At 49.1% G+C, this 15851-nt stretch overlaps 1 protein-coding gene across 3 annotated transcripts in view; it reads left to right on the top strand.

Moving 5' to 3' along the window:
* Positions 1 to 15851, top strand: part of KSR2 (kinase suppressor of ras 2) — a 295477-nt gene that overhangs the window by 264896 nt on the left and 14730 nt on the right. For 2 of the 3 annotated variants that reach the window (XM_043529547.1, XM_043529546.1), the window contains 3 exons: positions 5428 to 5559; positions 12605 to 12734; positions 13487 to 13620. In XM_043529547.1, the coding sequence (XP_043385482.1) occupies positions 5428 to 5559; positions 12605 to 12734; positions 13487 to 13620 (396 nt within the window). Of the gene's footprint in view, positions 1 to 5427; positions 5560 to 12604; positions 12735 to 13486; positions 13625 to 15851 lie in introns of those variants that run through there. The other variant, XM_027834074.3, reaches the window with a different exon arrangement.

Here is a 15851-nt window from a genome sequence, read left to right as displayed (position 1 = left end):
GCAGTGGGCCGGGAGGGTTGTGTTTCTAATTGTTTTTCTCAGTACCTGCCTCGGAGCAGTTTGGGGGAAAACAGGGTGGAGAGTTTGCATCTGATTTGTGATCTTGCTCACGGCAGTGTAAACTTGTTGATTTCAGCGGCGTTTCTTCCGGATTGAGCTCCGAATCAGATCGCGTGCTATAAACACGCACGTGCTGCTTCGTAACAATGGTACATTTTCAAAACAAATGACCGGATTTGATCATGTCTCACAAATGGAGGCAGGCAGATAAAGACTGGGAAGAAATAGGAAAGGGGAAAAGCAAACCTACCCAGGGGCGTGTGTGTTTGTCTGCATGCTCTGTATACACAGCCACACAAAACTGTGTTACCTTCTTAGGTAGGAAGAGGGAACGTTTGCTTTGGGAGTTTATAGTTTGCCTCCCTTGTGGCCTGGCCAGTCGAGGAAGAGGACGAGGTTGGGTGGAAAAAGACAAAGTAGAGTTGAGCCCAAACTGAAAAGTTTCTTTCAGGATCTGAATTGTCCCCAAGTTTGTTGGGAGGGTGTTTGGTTTGGGTCCTTTGCAGAGACAGGCCTGGGCTGTGACCTTCAGGGAGAAGAGGGCCCAGAGCCTGCCTCTTCTCCCCTGCTGACTGTAACCAAGGGTTGAAATAGGGGCAGGGAAAGGAGGGTGGGTGGGGAGGTGAGGGGTGTTCAGGGGGATAATGGGGTGAAGAGTGCAGTGGGTGAGGGGAGTCCAGCGGAGGGCAACAAAAATGATTAGGGGACTGGAACACATGACTTGAGGAGAGGCTGAGGGAACTGGGATTGTTTGGTCTGTGGAAGAGAAGAATGAGGGGGGATTTGATAGCTGCTTTCAACTACCTGGAAGGGGGTTCCAAAGAGGATGGCTCTAGACTGTTCTCAGTGGTAGCAGATGACAGAACAAGGAGTAATGGTCTCAAGTTGCAGTGGGGGAGGTTTAGGTTGGATATTAGAAAAAACTTTTTCACTAGGAGGGTGGTGAAACACTGGAATGCGTTACCTAGGGAGGTGGTGGAATCTCCTTCCTTAGATATTTTTAAGGTCAGGTTTGAGATAGCCCTGGCTGGGATGATTTAGTTGGGGATTGGTCCTGCTTTGACCAGGGGGTTGGACTAGATGACCTCCTGAGGTCCCTTCCAACCCTGATATTCTATGATTCATGGGGGGCAGTGGGTGGGGAGGTGAGGGGTGCCTGGTACTTACAGGGTTCTTGGTGTGGGAGGGGCTGCCCAGTATTCATGGGGTTCAGCAGGTGGGAGGCACCCACCGGGCTGTGGCGGTTGCTGTACTAATTGGTTATGGTCTCAGTGTAGCAGCTGAGGAAGCCGCCCGCTCCCTGTGGGCTGGTCACTGCAGCGGTTGGCCTGGCTCGGCTGCTTGGCCCTGGCTCCACACTCATCTTGCTCCCCGACTGTGAAGCAGCAGCCACCGACCAGCAGTTCCCCTCCTCTGTGCAGGTGTGCTGAGCCGTCTGGTGGAAACTCTGTGAGGGGGACCCCCCTGGAGTCTGGCCCGGGCCCCCCCGCAGAAGGAGAGATGGCAGTTCATGAGCCGCCCGATCTCCTTCCAGAAACAGGGAGCTGGGTCTGAGGAGTCAACGCTTCCAAAATTAGGGTGAAAATTTGGTAAAACAGGAATAATGGCTTTTTTTTATAACCCAAGAACTTTTGGGGAAAAAATTGCTGAAAACCAAAACCAAAGGGGCCTTATATGTGGGCTCTTGACTGGCTGTGCCCGGTGTCACGCTGAGGGAGAGACTCCGTCCCCTTATGGACATAGCTTGGCTGAGGAGACCGCTTTGTTGAGCAGCTTCAGTGTGGCGTGGAGAGCAGTGCCCGTGGACTGAGGAATATCTGCGAGGCTCCAGCCTGGAAGGTGAAAGGGGGAGGAAGCCTGCCTGGCATGCTTGTATCATCCATTTGCTAAAGGATCAATATGTGTATTGATTAGCCGGGACTTTGAGGAGATAAAGGAACTGACTGGTAGATGAGGTGGGGAGCAGGATTAAAAATTAAGTGAAATTCCTGTGCTACGTGCTGGCGAGGGAGGCCGCTCAGAGTTAACAGTCCTGTCACCAAAGAGATTGGCAAATACATTTACTGGGGCAGCTAGTTATAATGAAGCAGGACGTGACAAGTGGAATTAGAGTGAGGATGGGCTACTGTTTGGGGAGCCAATTACAAATGACCCTGGCTGGGTGCTTGCAGGGGAGGACGTGTGTGATTTGTGTGTAGCCTTGGGACACAGGGATGGAAATCTAGCGCATGCAGATTGACTGGGGGGCAGGCAGAGATGTAAGAGTTAGGAGCTGGCCAGGCTGGCTGAGGGTAATGCAGAAAAGTGGAGGGCAGGTGTATGGGTGAGTTAGGGGGCACTTGGAGTTCTGTGGGGTGTCTCTTCATAAAACACCGAGCAAGACAGATTCCCTGACCCATCGGTCCTACAGTCAACAGTAATCCAGGCGAAAACATGTATATGGTATGACACCTTGTGCTAGAAAGCACAGAGGTCATCGCCTTGGAAGGTGGAGATCAATTTCTGGAGCAGGAAACTTCTGCTTTCATTGTTAATTCTAGGGGTCAAATGATCCTTTAGACTGGACGGTGTGCATGAGGCAGATGGAGATTGGCCATAGGCATGAGTTGAGTATGGTTTAGGAGGCTTCTTTGAAAATGTTTCCTTTAGCATCCTGCTAGAAAGAAATGAGGAAAATCACTATTTACTGGTGAAAACGTCAGTCCAGCTTTACTATTTCTGCATTTTATTTTCTGCTCTGAGATGAAATCTAGCTTTATGCCAGGCTGGATACTCCTCCCACAATCCTGGCACTCCAGCTGGAGCATCTGTGGTCCTTTCATCTGAGCGACCAGCCAACACTACAGCATCCTTGCTCCTAGAAGAAAGCCCTGAGGCTGCCTCCAGTTCCCCTTCTGCAATTAGAAGGGGCTCTTGGAGCAGTAAGATAAATCTCGCTTTTGTCCCAAGGTTCTGAGTCTCACCTATTCAAACTCCCGCCCGATGCTCCCCACACCGGCCAGCAAAGTGACAAAGGAGCTGAGCTCATGACACCCCCTCCCCCGCCCCAACCAGGTCACTTTACACAACCCAAGTAATTCAAGGTGCTATTGCTGAGCTCCCAGGCCACACACCTGACTTCCCTGAGACACAGTTACAAAGCAGGCAATTGGTACATGATGCGGGTCCCGCTGCTCGCTAATGCTGACCTGAGTTCACTTCATTACCTAACAGTTGTTTAATTGCTGTCAGCGATGGCGTCCCTACAGATTATTGCTCGATGTAATGTGGCATCTGGTTTTCATAAGCAGGACTCTAGGGAAGGAAAAGGCTATGCCCTTGCTGGGACGTGAGTGAGGAATGTTAACGTTCTAAGTACCAGGCAAGGTCAGCGTTCGCTCCTGGTGCCAGCGCAGATTACGAAGTGTCCTTTCAGGCCAGCCGGTGACATAAAGGTTATTGCTGGAGAGGAGACACTGGAGACCCAGTGGATCTCAGTGGTCATGAATTAGGCCCGGTGTGCTTCAACCAGCCAGGCGTTTGAGACCCGCATTTTATTCCCAGCACTGCCCCGTTGGGTAACCTTGGGCAAGTTACTTTACTGTTATTACCTTTACTTATTATTTGTATTGCACCAGTGTTATAGGTCATCTTCGGCAGCGCCGGCCACAATGTGCACTAACCAGGCTGGTCTTTCACCCTGGTGGAGTGGAGATAATGATGTTCCCCCAGCTATTTATACAGTGCTCTGAGAGCTGCCGACAAGCAGCACTGCCCAGGCACAAAGCATTATTATTATTGATTGATTGATTGATTCATTGATTGATTTTATTATTTCCCCAAGTTGCTGAATGGGCAAAGCTCAAGCCATCAGGTCAGTGAAAAGCAGCTGAAGGGATGAGCACCACACTATTAAGTTAAAAAAAATCTATTCAAGAATAATGTTTGTGAAAACATGGGGCAAAGTGGCCTATAATTAAATTTGGCATTGCAGTACTGGATGACTGTGTGCATATCCATGCACCCTCACACACATATATATGTCCACAAAGCTATTGGTAATAAAAATATAGGGTGAGATTTTCAAAGCCAACTCAGAGATTTCGCCATGCAAGTCCCATTCAATGAGTGGCCATTGTCTGTCTAGCTTCCCTACTCAGGAATGAACATGTTAGTCCTATATTGCTAACAGCACTGGAATAGCTCTCCTCAAAACTCCTCCTCCCAACTTACAGATATAATGTGACTTTTTTTCCTTGAGTTGCTAGTTCACTCGCCCATCTGGACCTTTCTGCTCTATTTAGATTTCCTGACGATTTCCCTTTTGTAATATGGTGTCTTGTCGCTCTGTAGCAGATGCATGTAAAGGTCTTTTCTGCGGTTCGGTTGCATTTCTTATATTGTTCTGTACAAAATGTTTTGGGTCAATGAGAAAGCCACTTGCTAGGATTGCTTTTTCATGTGTCTCTGACATGTTTCCTGTATAGACTCATAGACTTAAAGGCCAGAAGGGACCATCATGATCATCTAGTCTGACCTTCTGCACATTGCAGGCCACAGAACCTCACCCACCCACTCCAGTAAAAGGCATATATTATGTATATATCAGGCATTGCTGTAACGACAGCCTGAAATTCCAGAGTGTCTTTTCTTTCACACAGGCTGACATTTGCCGGGCAACTTCTTCTCTGTTATAGCAGTGTAAATTTGGAGGCCCTTTGCTGAAGTCAGCAGAGTGACTCCAGAATTGCACCAGCATAACAGATCAGAATTTAGCCTTTTGTTCGTTTATCCCTAGCTGCTTTGTTCTGTTTTAGGACCTGATCCTATGTGGATTGACTGCAGCAGCCCTAATTCCAAATACAGTTTATTATTGGATGAAGTTTTATCTTTTGCTGGTGTGGATTTCTGAGGCGGTCGCTAATGTAAAGAACTCATAGCACTGGGAGACTGTAGGGCAGGCACTATGCAAGGTTTCTTCACACGACGCTCCTGAGTAATCTCAATCCCAGCTGAGCTACATCCTTCCATTTCTACCACCCTGTGTGAGTCCTGGTCTTCCATGAACAGTCTATCTGTGACCCGTTGTGTAGTTGTTTTGTGAGATGGCCAAACATGCACTAGGGACAAAAGTGAGGTCACTCATTTTGTTTCTACTTGTGATTTATTTAGAGGAGTTAGAACACAGGTCCTACCCTAGAATAACCACTTTATTGACCCGGTGGGGTAAACCCGGTTTGCCTCTGGACTGAATAGAGGCAGTGAGGACGTGCAGCCTTAGCCAGTTGCTATCCCAGTTCGTCACCGCATGGTCAGTGACCCTCGTAGGAAGTATGGTTGAAATGGCAGCTCGGTGACGCTCCCGCTGTTGCCTTCTTGTCGCCTCAGGAGGGAGAATAAGCTGCGGATCCAGAATGGCTGGCTGTGCCACCTGGCCCCGGAAATCATCCGCCAGCTCTCGCCTGACACGGAAGAGGACAAGCTGCCCTTCTCCAAGCCCTCAGACGTTTTTGCACTTGGGTAAGTCCTGTTGTGGGCCCAAGCTAATATTTGGCTCTGTCGGGCGGAGTTTGGGGTTGGGGGCGAGCCCATGGGCTAGCACAGTATTGCTGCATTCTGGTGCTGCTGCAAAGCAGGCAGGAACGACGGGAGGGAAGTGAAATGGAACCGAAGGGATCTGTCTTATTGCAGCAGGAGTTCGGTAACTCTCTTGGTCTCCCAGGCGGATTGTTGGTTTGTGGAACAGTCCGAACAGAGCGTTCTAGGGGGAGGAGAGTGTGGGGGTGTGGAGTCCTTGCCGCGGGGGGGAGGGCACCTTTTTGCCTATAGAAAGGCTGTGGAATGCAACAAAGCCTGCAGTATTCTTTGTGCCATAGAGCCAAGTTCATGGCAGCCCAGTGTGTATGTGTTAGGGGTTTGTGGAAAGGCCAGGGAAGTGGCTGGACCGGGCCAATCCAGGATGGCTAGTTCCATCCACTAACTGTATGGATCCATTGGCCATCAGCTCTACGTAGAAGAAGGCACAGAGGAGATAAAGGAAGTGACTGCTGCAGCCTATAGCAGCATCTGCCGGCTGGCTGCCCCACAGCCTGGGATCACCTAGCTTCTGCCGGCTGGCTGCCCCACAGCCTGGGATCTTGGTCAGCATGAAAGATTCTTTCCCTCTTCTTCATGCCAATGCTTAAACTAGTTTGAAAAAAGTGGGGGCTATCATAATCTGGGAGCCGCAAATTTAGTAAGTGAGTGGTTAAAACGCACCCATCAGCAACCCAGCTTGATTTTTTAAAATATTTCTATATTTGTTTGCCGGGTCTGCGACCCCTTGTGGCCTTTCCCCACTTTAAGCGCCATTCCCTGTGTTGCGTGGGGGATGAGATTGTCTCCATGCCAGCACTCTGCAGCACGCTAAATGCTGAGACAGGGAGTGCTAGAGCAATCTCACTGACCAAACTAAATTAGGGATGGACCTCAGCTTAACCCTTTCTTCTAAATGATGGAGTCTTGCATCAGCCAGAGCCCAACTCCAGAGCTGAGCCTTGTCTCCAGCAGACTGAATTGAAACCACAGTCCAAATGGCATCCCCCAGCTTGGGGCAAGATCCCATTTGACTTCAGGACTTCCACTTTGTGACCGGGGCCAACTCCAGAAAACTAGATCCACCTTCAGCTCTTGGGTTTCTGGTTCAGACCCGTCTCTCCCCTATAAATACTTCATAACGTGAACATAGATGAAACATTTTAGAGAGCCCGGCTGATTGCGTGTGAGGCGTTGGGTAGGAGAACCTAGAAGAGTTCTATACTCTGAATTCTCTACGGACGTTGATCTCCATGCTAGATAATTTAGAACTATTTAAACATTATTAGAATTTTGCTCTACAACTGCGGACAGTAGGGGGAGGGGATGCCAAATGACAGACAGACAGACAGAGTAAATGGTGATTTTTTTCTTCCAGTTAGAGCATCTAGTACACCAGTTAATTATTCACACTATTTATCTAATAGAAAATATCCTTTGTGAAAGTGGCCCAACCATTTCCCTGATAAAAAATCTTCCTTGAGGCAGACATAGGACGATAGGTTTTGCCCGGTGGATTAATTTTCCTTTGTGCCCTTAAAGACTGCAGCATACGGTGATTAGTTTATGCGAAGCTGTTATCTGACAAGCTATTTCCATTTAAAAAATGCAGTAATTAAAGCAGTACGTTGTTGGTGTAATGTCAGCGTTAAAAACAACAACAAAAAAAGAAGCAATTAAGGGATCTTCTCAAACTAAGCAAAAGCCATTTGGTTAAGACTTAAAGTTGTTATCTGAGAGCTCTATGCCTGTTTAAAGTAGCCGTCAGTTTCTTTTACAAGTTTTCAGTGTTTTTGTCCTTCATGGTTCGTAATATCCTCCCAGATGCTGGGAATTGTTCGGCCAGATCTTCAGCTGCTGTAAATTGATTTTAGTGGAGATTTGCCAGTTTACACCGGCTGAGGATCTGGCTCAGAAATTCTTTTCCTGAAGGAATTTGGGACCAAATGAGACGAAAAATGACAGCAAAGGGAAATAGTCGTAAGACTTGGTAAGGCTGCACTGCCTTTCTGCCCCCTTTTGGTCTCTTTCCCCAGCACACTGCAGGACAGCTCTAGTTTTCTCCTTTTGGTAAACACCAGTGGGCAGATCGTCAGCTTGGGTCATTGATTTCAGTGGCGCTATGACAACTGACACCACCGTGGCTTTGCCAGATTTGGCTGGTGTTCTGGTTCTTCTAGAGTTACTGGGGGCCTGAAGAGATCTGGCTCATGGGGCACTGAGAATTGCCAGGGTACAGGGAAAGGCTGCATAGCCCCTTTCCACTAAGCCTTAGGGAGCAGGGTAGTGTAGGCACTGCTCTGCTACCTTAATGCCTCTTGTTCATTCCTCTAAGCAGGGATGGTCCTGCTTGTTGGCTGACCTTATTGGGGCTGCTTTGTGACCCAGTGTGTCTGCAGCGGGATCTAGGCTCTAGTCCCTAGGAAAAGATTCTGGCGTAGAAAAATTTGTATGGAGAAACACCGAATGTCCAGGTGATTAAGACCTTGCTTCACAGAAGTTCTCCATTAAGGAGGAGGAAAAATAAGGAATGGAATCAATCAATGTAGCAATGTGAAGTGTCACAAAGCTAAGAGATGCCCTCCGCTCCACTAATTAATGTTATACTTCTGGTCTGACAGGTAAGGAATAACTCTGCATGGAGCTGTGCAAGGGAAAGTCATGCTTAGAAAAACAAATTAATTAAAGCTGGTTGCAGCCATCAAAATAACGGTGGCGACTGCGGGGATGTGGTCTAAAATTGAAAAGTAAACTCTGGAAAATGAGTTTTCAGAGTGGGCCTTCTGAAAATTCTCTCTGGAAGCCTCGTACTCTTTGCGTTCTGGAGATGGACAGCTGCAATCTTTGGATCTAAAACCTGCTTTGCACTGAATCGCTGACCACCAGTAACGACTCTCAGCTTAGCTGGAAGGAGAACAGCTGCCTGTGAGATGGTGCTGTTAGACTCAGCCTTTCAAGACACTCTTATCCCCCTATCTAGACTCCGTTGCCTGAGACTAGGAAAGGGAACGTATGGATATATTTATACGTACAGAGCTTTTTATTTTCCCTTCATCACAGAAAATACACGTTTATCAAGCAGATTAACGGAAGAAATCGTTCAGGTATGAGAACATTAGAAATACTCCAGACCTCACAGCAATGTTTCCGGTTCCTATTCCGTTGGGAGTATAAGCCACTTAGGCACACTAATTTTTTTCGGGGGCGGGGGGGGGGTTCACATGTTGGGTGCCCACATGTTGGGTGCCCAATTGGATATGACCAGGGCTCATTTTTTCAGCAGCATGGAGCACCAGTAGCTCATGTTGACTTTGGTAGGGGCAGCGAGTGCTCAGCACCTCTGAAAACCAGGATCTGGCATGTCAGATTTGGCACCTGAAAACAGGCATCCAAAATTAATGGACGCTTCCAAAGACTGAGGCCTTAGATGCCGTTGCACTTAACATACCACAGTGACCGGCAACTTATGAATACCATTGGCAGACAGCACCACTTCCTCTAATTGTGCAGTATCCAGTCCTGTGGATGAAATTGTCTCTAAATTATTGGATACTGCCAGTTGGACCTGCCCCCCTGAACCCCAAGACTGGCATAGTTCTGGAGCAAGAAATATTTTATAAAATGTCTACCCCCCACTTTTGTAAAGATGCAGGCTTCTCACCCAAGGCAACTTTAGAACGGTTTGTATTTATATTATTCACAGCCCATGGATCCTTTCAGCTATAAACCATCAAGAGTTCCAAACTTGGGGTCTGATCTTGCCTCCCCTCTGCTCAAATGACTCTCATTGATGAGAATGGCACTTCTAGGCATGGAAGGATTCAGAATCAGACTGAGTAAATACATCAGCAGATTTGCTACTCACCTCTCTTCCATTTTGCTGATAGCTACCACTGCTGTCTTCAAAGAGGAAGCCACTTACTCCCCTAACATAACTAGTGCAGTATGCGAGGAAAGGATGGAGCCATGGTGGATGTATCTGGGGCCAAAGGCTCTGAGCTGCCCCGGTTTAAGCCAGAAGGGAATTTAGGCCTGGTGCCTAGGTTGGTGACTGGCACACTGGAAATCTGCAACTAGACCTGCCTCGTCCCCAGGTCCCCCTTTAGATATTAGTGCCTTGAACATAGTGAATGTGAAGAGAGCTCCTGGCATTTGTGGTTGGTGCTGCTGGGCTTTGGTTCTCAATCAGTTTTGCCATAACAACAACAACAAAAGAAGAAGAAGAAGAAATGAAGCGAAAGTTCAGTAGATGCAGAAACAAGAGAACCCTGCTTACAAAAGCGCTCTGCGTGCAGCCTGCTACGCTGGTCCTGGTGAAATATTCCTTTCTCAATCGCATTATTTCAAAACATATCCATTCAGGGCCAGCAACACTAACACAGTACAGACAAGAATTCCCCAGGAAACCTTCCGATTAATCCCAAGAGTCCACTTAGAAGCATGAACATTTACTTTTTCAAAAAGTCCCGTTCTCCGGACACCAGATAATAAGCCTGGTTGTCAAGGGGGCAAGGAGCAGATAACAGGGTGAAGGGCGAGCTAGCTGTTGAATGCATCTCCTCTTGGAAGTGATGTTGGAGGCTGTCTCTGGTCCTAGAGCAGCAGTGAAAAGTGTAGCCAGTTGGCTATGGGGAGAGAAGCTGATGTTTCGTGCCCTCCCTTCCCACTAGTTCCATCTAGGGATCAGGAGACAGCTGTGCTGCTGGGGCAGGAACAAGGAGCCCAGGCTAACTGTCTGCCTTCTGGGTACCTCACAACTTTGTAACTCAGCCCCCAGCTCCAGCTTTCAAATCCAGTTCTATTGTGAGCAAGAGAGGAAATCTCAGCAGGGTCATGGGGAGGAGGGGAGCTGATGTCCAGGGAGACTTAGATCTTACTTTCACGCTGGCTGACGCTTTTCAGGACATCTCTCATTACCCTGTCAAGGTGCATTTCCCCTTTGACTTGATGGATTTCTGGTTTTCAATTAATACCTGAAAGATGAAGCATGCGAGGCTGTATTCCCTTCCTCCCTTTGAACCTATTTTGCATGGTGCAGCGATTGCTGCTGTCATGGACAATCTTTTTTTTTTTTTTTTTCTCCCCCTCAAGTCATGTCTTGGTGGTGAATATAATAAATGTGAAGCAGAACAATGCCCCTGGACAGGGCTGTCCGCCTCGGAGCGCTTTTGAAGCCGAAGATTGATGTTTCTTGCAAAGCTGAGGGAGGTGACTCAGAACTCCTCTCCCTCCACAGCTGTGGAGGTGGGGAGTCGGAGAAGAACATTGCCCTCTACCATGGATGGAAGACATGGGGATGGGGCGGCGCACAAGTGGCTTCAAACACCTTTGTCCTTAGCTCAGCTGTGCCAGACGTCAGGATCTGAGCCCGAAGTTTTCATTTAATAAAGTGGGGTTGCAAACCTCATAGTTGTGCAGAAAACCTTATAAAATGTGAGCCCAACATCAGCCAATGAGGTGTGGTCCTCCTGACCCAGCGGACCCCGTCTCAGTGGCTTGTTGACTCTGAAACTGTAGGGAGCTGTTTTAAATGTGAACACTGTAAACTGATGGTCACCTCAGCAGATGATACCAGTGTGGGCCTCCTCCACAATCCCAGACCACTTCCCAGGGGCCGAAAGACCCCGCTGGCCCCCAGCTCAGCTGCCAGGTTCTCCACCTTCCCCCCGACAACACAGTTCAGGTCCATCAAGACGCGCCCTGCCGCACATTGAAAACCCCTCATGCCGGGGCAGTGCACAGCAAATGAAACTACGTACGAAATTCAGTGTGCGGCCTGGACTATCCATGGCCACGTCGACCAGCTCAGCTGTTGACTTGAAATGAAGCTGCTGCAGAATGTCCAGTGGGCTGCACCAGGGCGGCGCAGACGTTAGGTGCAGCTCACTGCAGAGTACATGGGGCCTTGGCTCATTGTCTGGAGTGGCCAAGTAGCAAATGGCTGGAGAGCTAACCGATCCTCTCCACCTCAGGAGGTGGCTGGTCCCGCCAGGTCAGGAATGAAGATCCCAGATGGGGGTGTGTGGGGGAGCTTGCATCGCTGTCCAGACAGTCCCTGCGTTACGGGCAGTCTACTTACCACCTATCTGCCTTTGGGGCTCTTGATCTAGCACTGAATTCTCGTTGGGGAAAGAACAGAAAAGCAAAACCTCCTGTTGCTACAGAGCTTGCTTCCAGATCCAGCTGGAGCAGGTGGCGTGAATGTGTAAAAGCAGCTGTAAGACCGATTTACCCCCTGCATTATCTATTAAGCTGCTCCCCATGCAGCAGGTTCAACCACCATTGCAGCACTGCAGGAGCCTCCCACTTGAAGTACCAGGGTCACTAGTCAGTCTGTTTGTGCCTCCCATCAAAGAGGCCTATTCTCTTCTCAGTGGGCCAGATTCTTAGCTGGTGTAAATGGATGTAGCCCCATCAAAATCAATGCAGCTGCACCAGTTTTACACCAGTTGAAGATCTGGCCCAATATATGCTAAAAAGGGTGGGGAGGGGGGAATGGCACAGGTGCCTTTTACTGGTAATGAGAGTTACAGTCACATGCAAAATCCCTGCAGGTCAAGATGAGACTGTGATGAGAATCCCCAGCAAAGGGGAGGCAGTGTATTGGAACACGGGGCTGGCAGTCGGAAGAGTTGGGGGTTCATTCAGAGTTTGCCAGCGACTTGTCATGTGACTTTGGTCAAGTCACTAGCTTCTGTGCCTCAGTTTCCCCATCTCTGAAATGGCATGAATACCCACTTTTGTGGAATGCTTTGAGATCCCTGGGTACAAGGTGCTATCTACATAGGAGGGGGTAGCGGTGGTGTGAGAACATGCCTTCTCTGAGATGTCTACCCTGGATACTGAATAAGGAATGCCCCTGGCAGGGCATATTCTGTCAGTACGGATGTTCAGGGAGAGAATGCGGCCTGGCTCCGGTGTTCAGAGTTACCCCTGCTGCATCTTTGGTGTCTAGGTCATTCTAACGCCCAGTGCTACTGTCTCCGAACAGCACTATCTGGTATGAGCTGCATGCGCGGGAGTGGCCTTTCAAGACGCAACCGGCAGAGGCAATAATATGGCAAGTGGGAAGAGGGATGAAGCCCAACCTCAGCCAGATCGGCATGGGCAAAGAGATATCGGTATGTGATGCGGCAGTGTGTTCAGGTGGGTGGGGGAGGTGCTCCCATTGTGACGCAGCCAGGAACCACTCTAGCGTCTCCAAAAATCACCTTTGCTGGGGTGGCCCGTGGGCCAAAGAAAATGCGGTTGTGTTGTGTGCCAGGATCTAACTTCCCTTCCTGCTGTCTCAGCCAGAAGAGATTGCCAGGGTGGTGGAGGCTCATGCAGTCCCTAGAGGGGAAGGAGCGCCTCATGTGACTCCACACCAGCCACCTTTAGACCCACTTGACCTATTATTGATGGGCCCCATCCAGCTCTTATTGGCTGGAAGGAAGAAGGTGTTATGGGTAGGGGAGAGCTGCAGGGCTCCAGCAGCAAAGCAGGGTGTATCCCTTCCCCTTCCAGAGAGGGAACACAGCCGCGCCATCCTTTCTGCATTTACCCAGCCTTTTGTGGGGTCTGGGAGGTGGCATGTGCGCCTTGGAGTGAACTCCACTGTTCCTCCCACCCTTCTTTGCAAGGATATGGGGCCCAAGCTACAGGATTCACGTCAAGATCTGATCTCCCTCAAAGTTCGGGACCTTGTGAATGGTGAGGAGTTTGTTTTAGCCCATGGTAGAGATGGGCAGATACAAAATTCCCCAAAGCACGCAGGTGCCTAGGATCCAGGGCTTTGTCTCGGCCTGTCTCTATCTGGGTTTGTGCAGTCCCAGTAAAGTGTGTGGAGAGGGCTAGCTCCGTTGTTTCATTGTCTGTCTTGTGTGTGCTGCAGGACATCCTTCTCTTCTGCTGGGCGTATGAACAAGAGGAGAGACCCACCTTCACCAAGCTCATGGAGATGCTGGAGAAACTGCCAAAGCGGAACCGTCGCCTTTCGCACCCCGGGCACTTCTGGAAGTCGGCAGAGTAAGGCTCCTGCCCTGTATTTCCACTGATTCTCCCCTCCCTGTGCCTGGTGCTCTCGCTCTTCCGTGGGTCAGCACCTTACACAAGTCTGCCAGTAATGCTGCCCATTGGCATTGGGGTGGGTGGAGGAGGGGCGTGGAGCCAGATTAACAGAGAAGTCCTTCACCCCCACCCCCTCCCCCGGGCATTTCCAATGGCAGCAGTCCCTGGTCTGTGGTCCATGGACCATTGGTGATATGGGGAACATGTGTCGGTGATGCTTAGGGAGCTGGCTGGTCACATGGTGACCATTTGTAAAATGGGGATAAGGATCCTTACCTCCCGTTGTAAAGTGCTTTGAGATATGCTGATAAAAAGCACTATATAAAACTAGGTGGTGGTGTTATGGTGCTGACTTTTCTTTGTACCAGCCGCTGCTATGGGTGAGCATCCTGGAGCCCAGGTAAGTTGTTGGAAACAAGCAGGAGGAGCCAGTTTAGCTGCCTCCAGTGGGACTGAAGAGGGAATGGGCTGCCCTTGGGGTCTGGGGTGACTGGAGCTATCAGGTGCCACTGGGAAAGGAATGTTCAGTGGCAAGGGGACCACTGGTGAGCGGGGAGTAGGGAAGACCAGGGGCAGTCTGTCTGCTGGTGAATCAGGGGGAGGGAGGTCTTTTGGGTGGTGAATGGGGCAGGGAGAGAGAGGTGGCCCATATGGTGGTGAATGGGTGTGGAGGAGGTGACTGCATCCCAATGTACCCCACACTCGGAAGAAGTTGGAGAACCCTTGCCCTAGGCCTGCAGTTCTGCGTTTAGCTGTTACATTCCAGGCACAGTTACTCATCAGAGACATACAAGTTTTCCAAAGCATCAGCATACCTTTGTTAGTTAATCAGACAGAGAGAGGTTACATGTGTTTCCTGCAGCCACCTCCCCCACATATCACCTGATATTGCATTAGCAGTATCCGGCGGGAGCTGTCACTGAGTCAGCAATGGACCTCAAACTGGAGTTCCTAAAATGTGCCTTATAGCACAATAATGCCCATCTATGTGTTGCTGAGACCTGATATACAGTACGTATGCGTCCTGTACAGTCATAAGTATACTTAACATCGTGGAGAAGACTTGCCTGGCCTTTCCAAAGGCTGTTAATGAGTGGCCCATGATTGCCTCACACTGCACCATGGCTTCAGAGAGACATTGCTAAGGTTTCAATACGTTATTGTCAAGGATGTTTTCATTTCTGAGACTGAGAAGTCAAGAGAGGTGGCGATTTGTGAGTAGCCCTTTGTCTCCAGGGGGCCATTCACATGTGAGAGTACCGCATGGGTCAGCCTTTCAGGATCAAACAGCAGGAGAGTTTGCAGGGCCAGGAGAAAGCTCTCAGTTCTGACACAAGCATCTGTCAGCCGAATCCTGTCCTCACATCATTTTGGCTTAGTGCTTCGTCAGATCTCCCACTGGCTTCAATGAACACTTTGCCTGAGTAGATCCCATGTAAGGGACTCTGGATTTGGCCCTATAATAGCTCCAGGGAGAATGCAGAAAATCATATCCCCAACTAAATTGTTCCATTTTCTCCCCCTAAGTTTCCTCAGTGGGAAGGTCCTTCTCTCACTGTCTATTTTTCCTCTACAATACCTAGTGAATACACAGGGAAATAAATTAATTCACAACGTGGGGAGCAGCATGCACAGTTCCATAGACGTACCAAGCTGCAGGGGAGAGATTTGTCCTTATCTTGGAGTATATTTTCTGCCATGGAAATTGTAGAATGGAATGGCAGGACAGGACACTACAGGAATAATGGATTGGGGAGAGTTGTGCTAATCCACCCACAAAAGGTAACCAAGGCCTTCTTGCATTTGGACTCATCTTACTTGTGCAATCATCTTTCTGGAAGACAATGAAGAGCCTTGAGATGCTGATTTCTCATCCTACATCTGGCAACCGAATCTCCCAGCCGAGCATTCTAGCTCTGCTCTGTAGCCCCATATGAGCTGCTGAGGAGCTCAGTTATTCCTTGTGCGCCTCTCTCAGAGCTCTTTAAATTGCAGAATATCTCATGCTCACATTGGAGAACAAGGGCTTGGGAAACTCTTCCCCATAGAATCTCCCTGTTTAAAGTTCTCAGCTACAGAAATTCCTGTTGCCCCACCTTTATTAGTGTTTGGAGGCAAGGCACACCAGCAATCCCAGAGATAATAAAATATCAGCCTTGAGAAGGCTACAGTAGATGGTCCAAAGCCTG

The sequence above is a fragment of the Chelonia mydas genome, chromosome 15 (genome assembly GCF_015237465.2).
Source record: "Chelonia mydas isolate rCheMyd1 chromosome 15, rCheMyd1.pri.v2, whole genome shotgun sequence".
Lineage (NCBI taxonomy): Eukaryota > Metazoa > Chordata > Testudines > Cheloniidae > Chelonia > Chelonia mydas.
The sequence above is the reverse complement of the archived record's forward strand: the minus strand, read 5'-3'. Positions and strand labels throughout refer to the sequence as shown.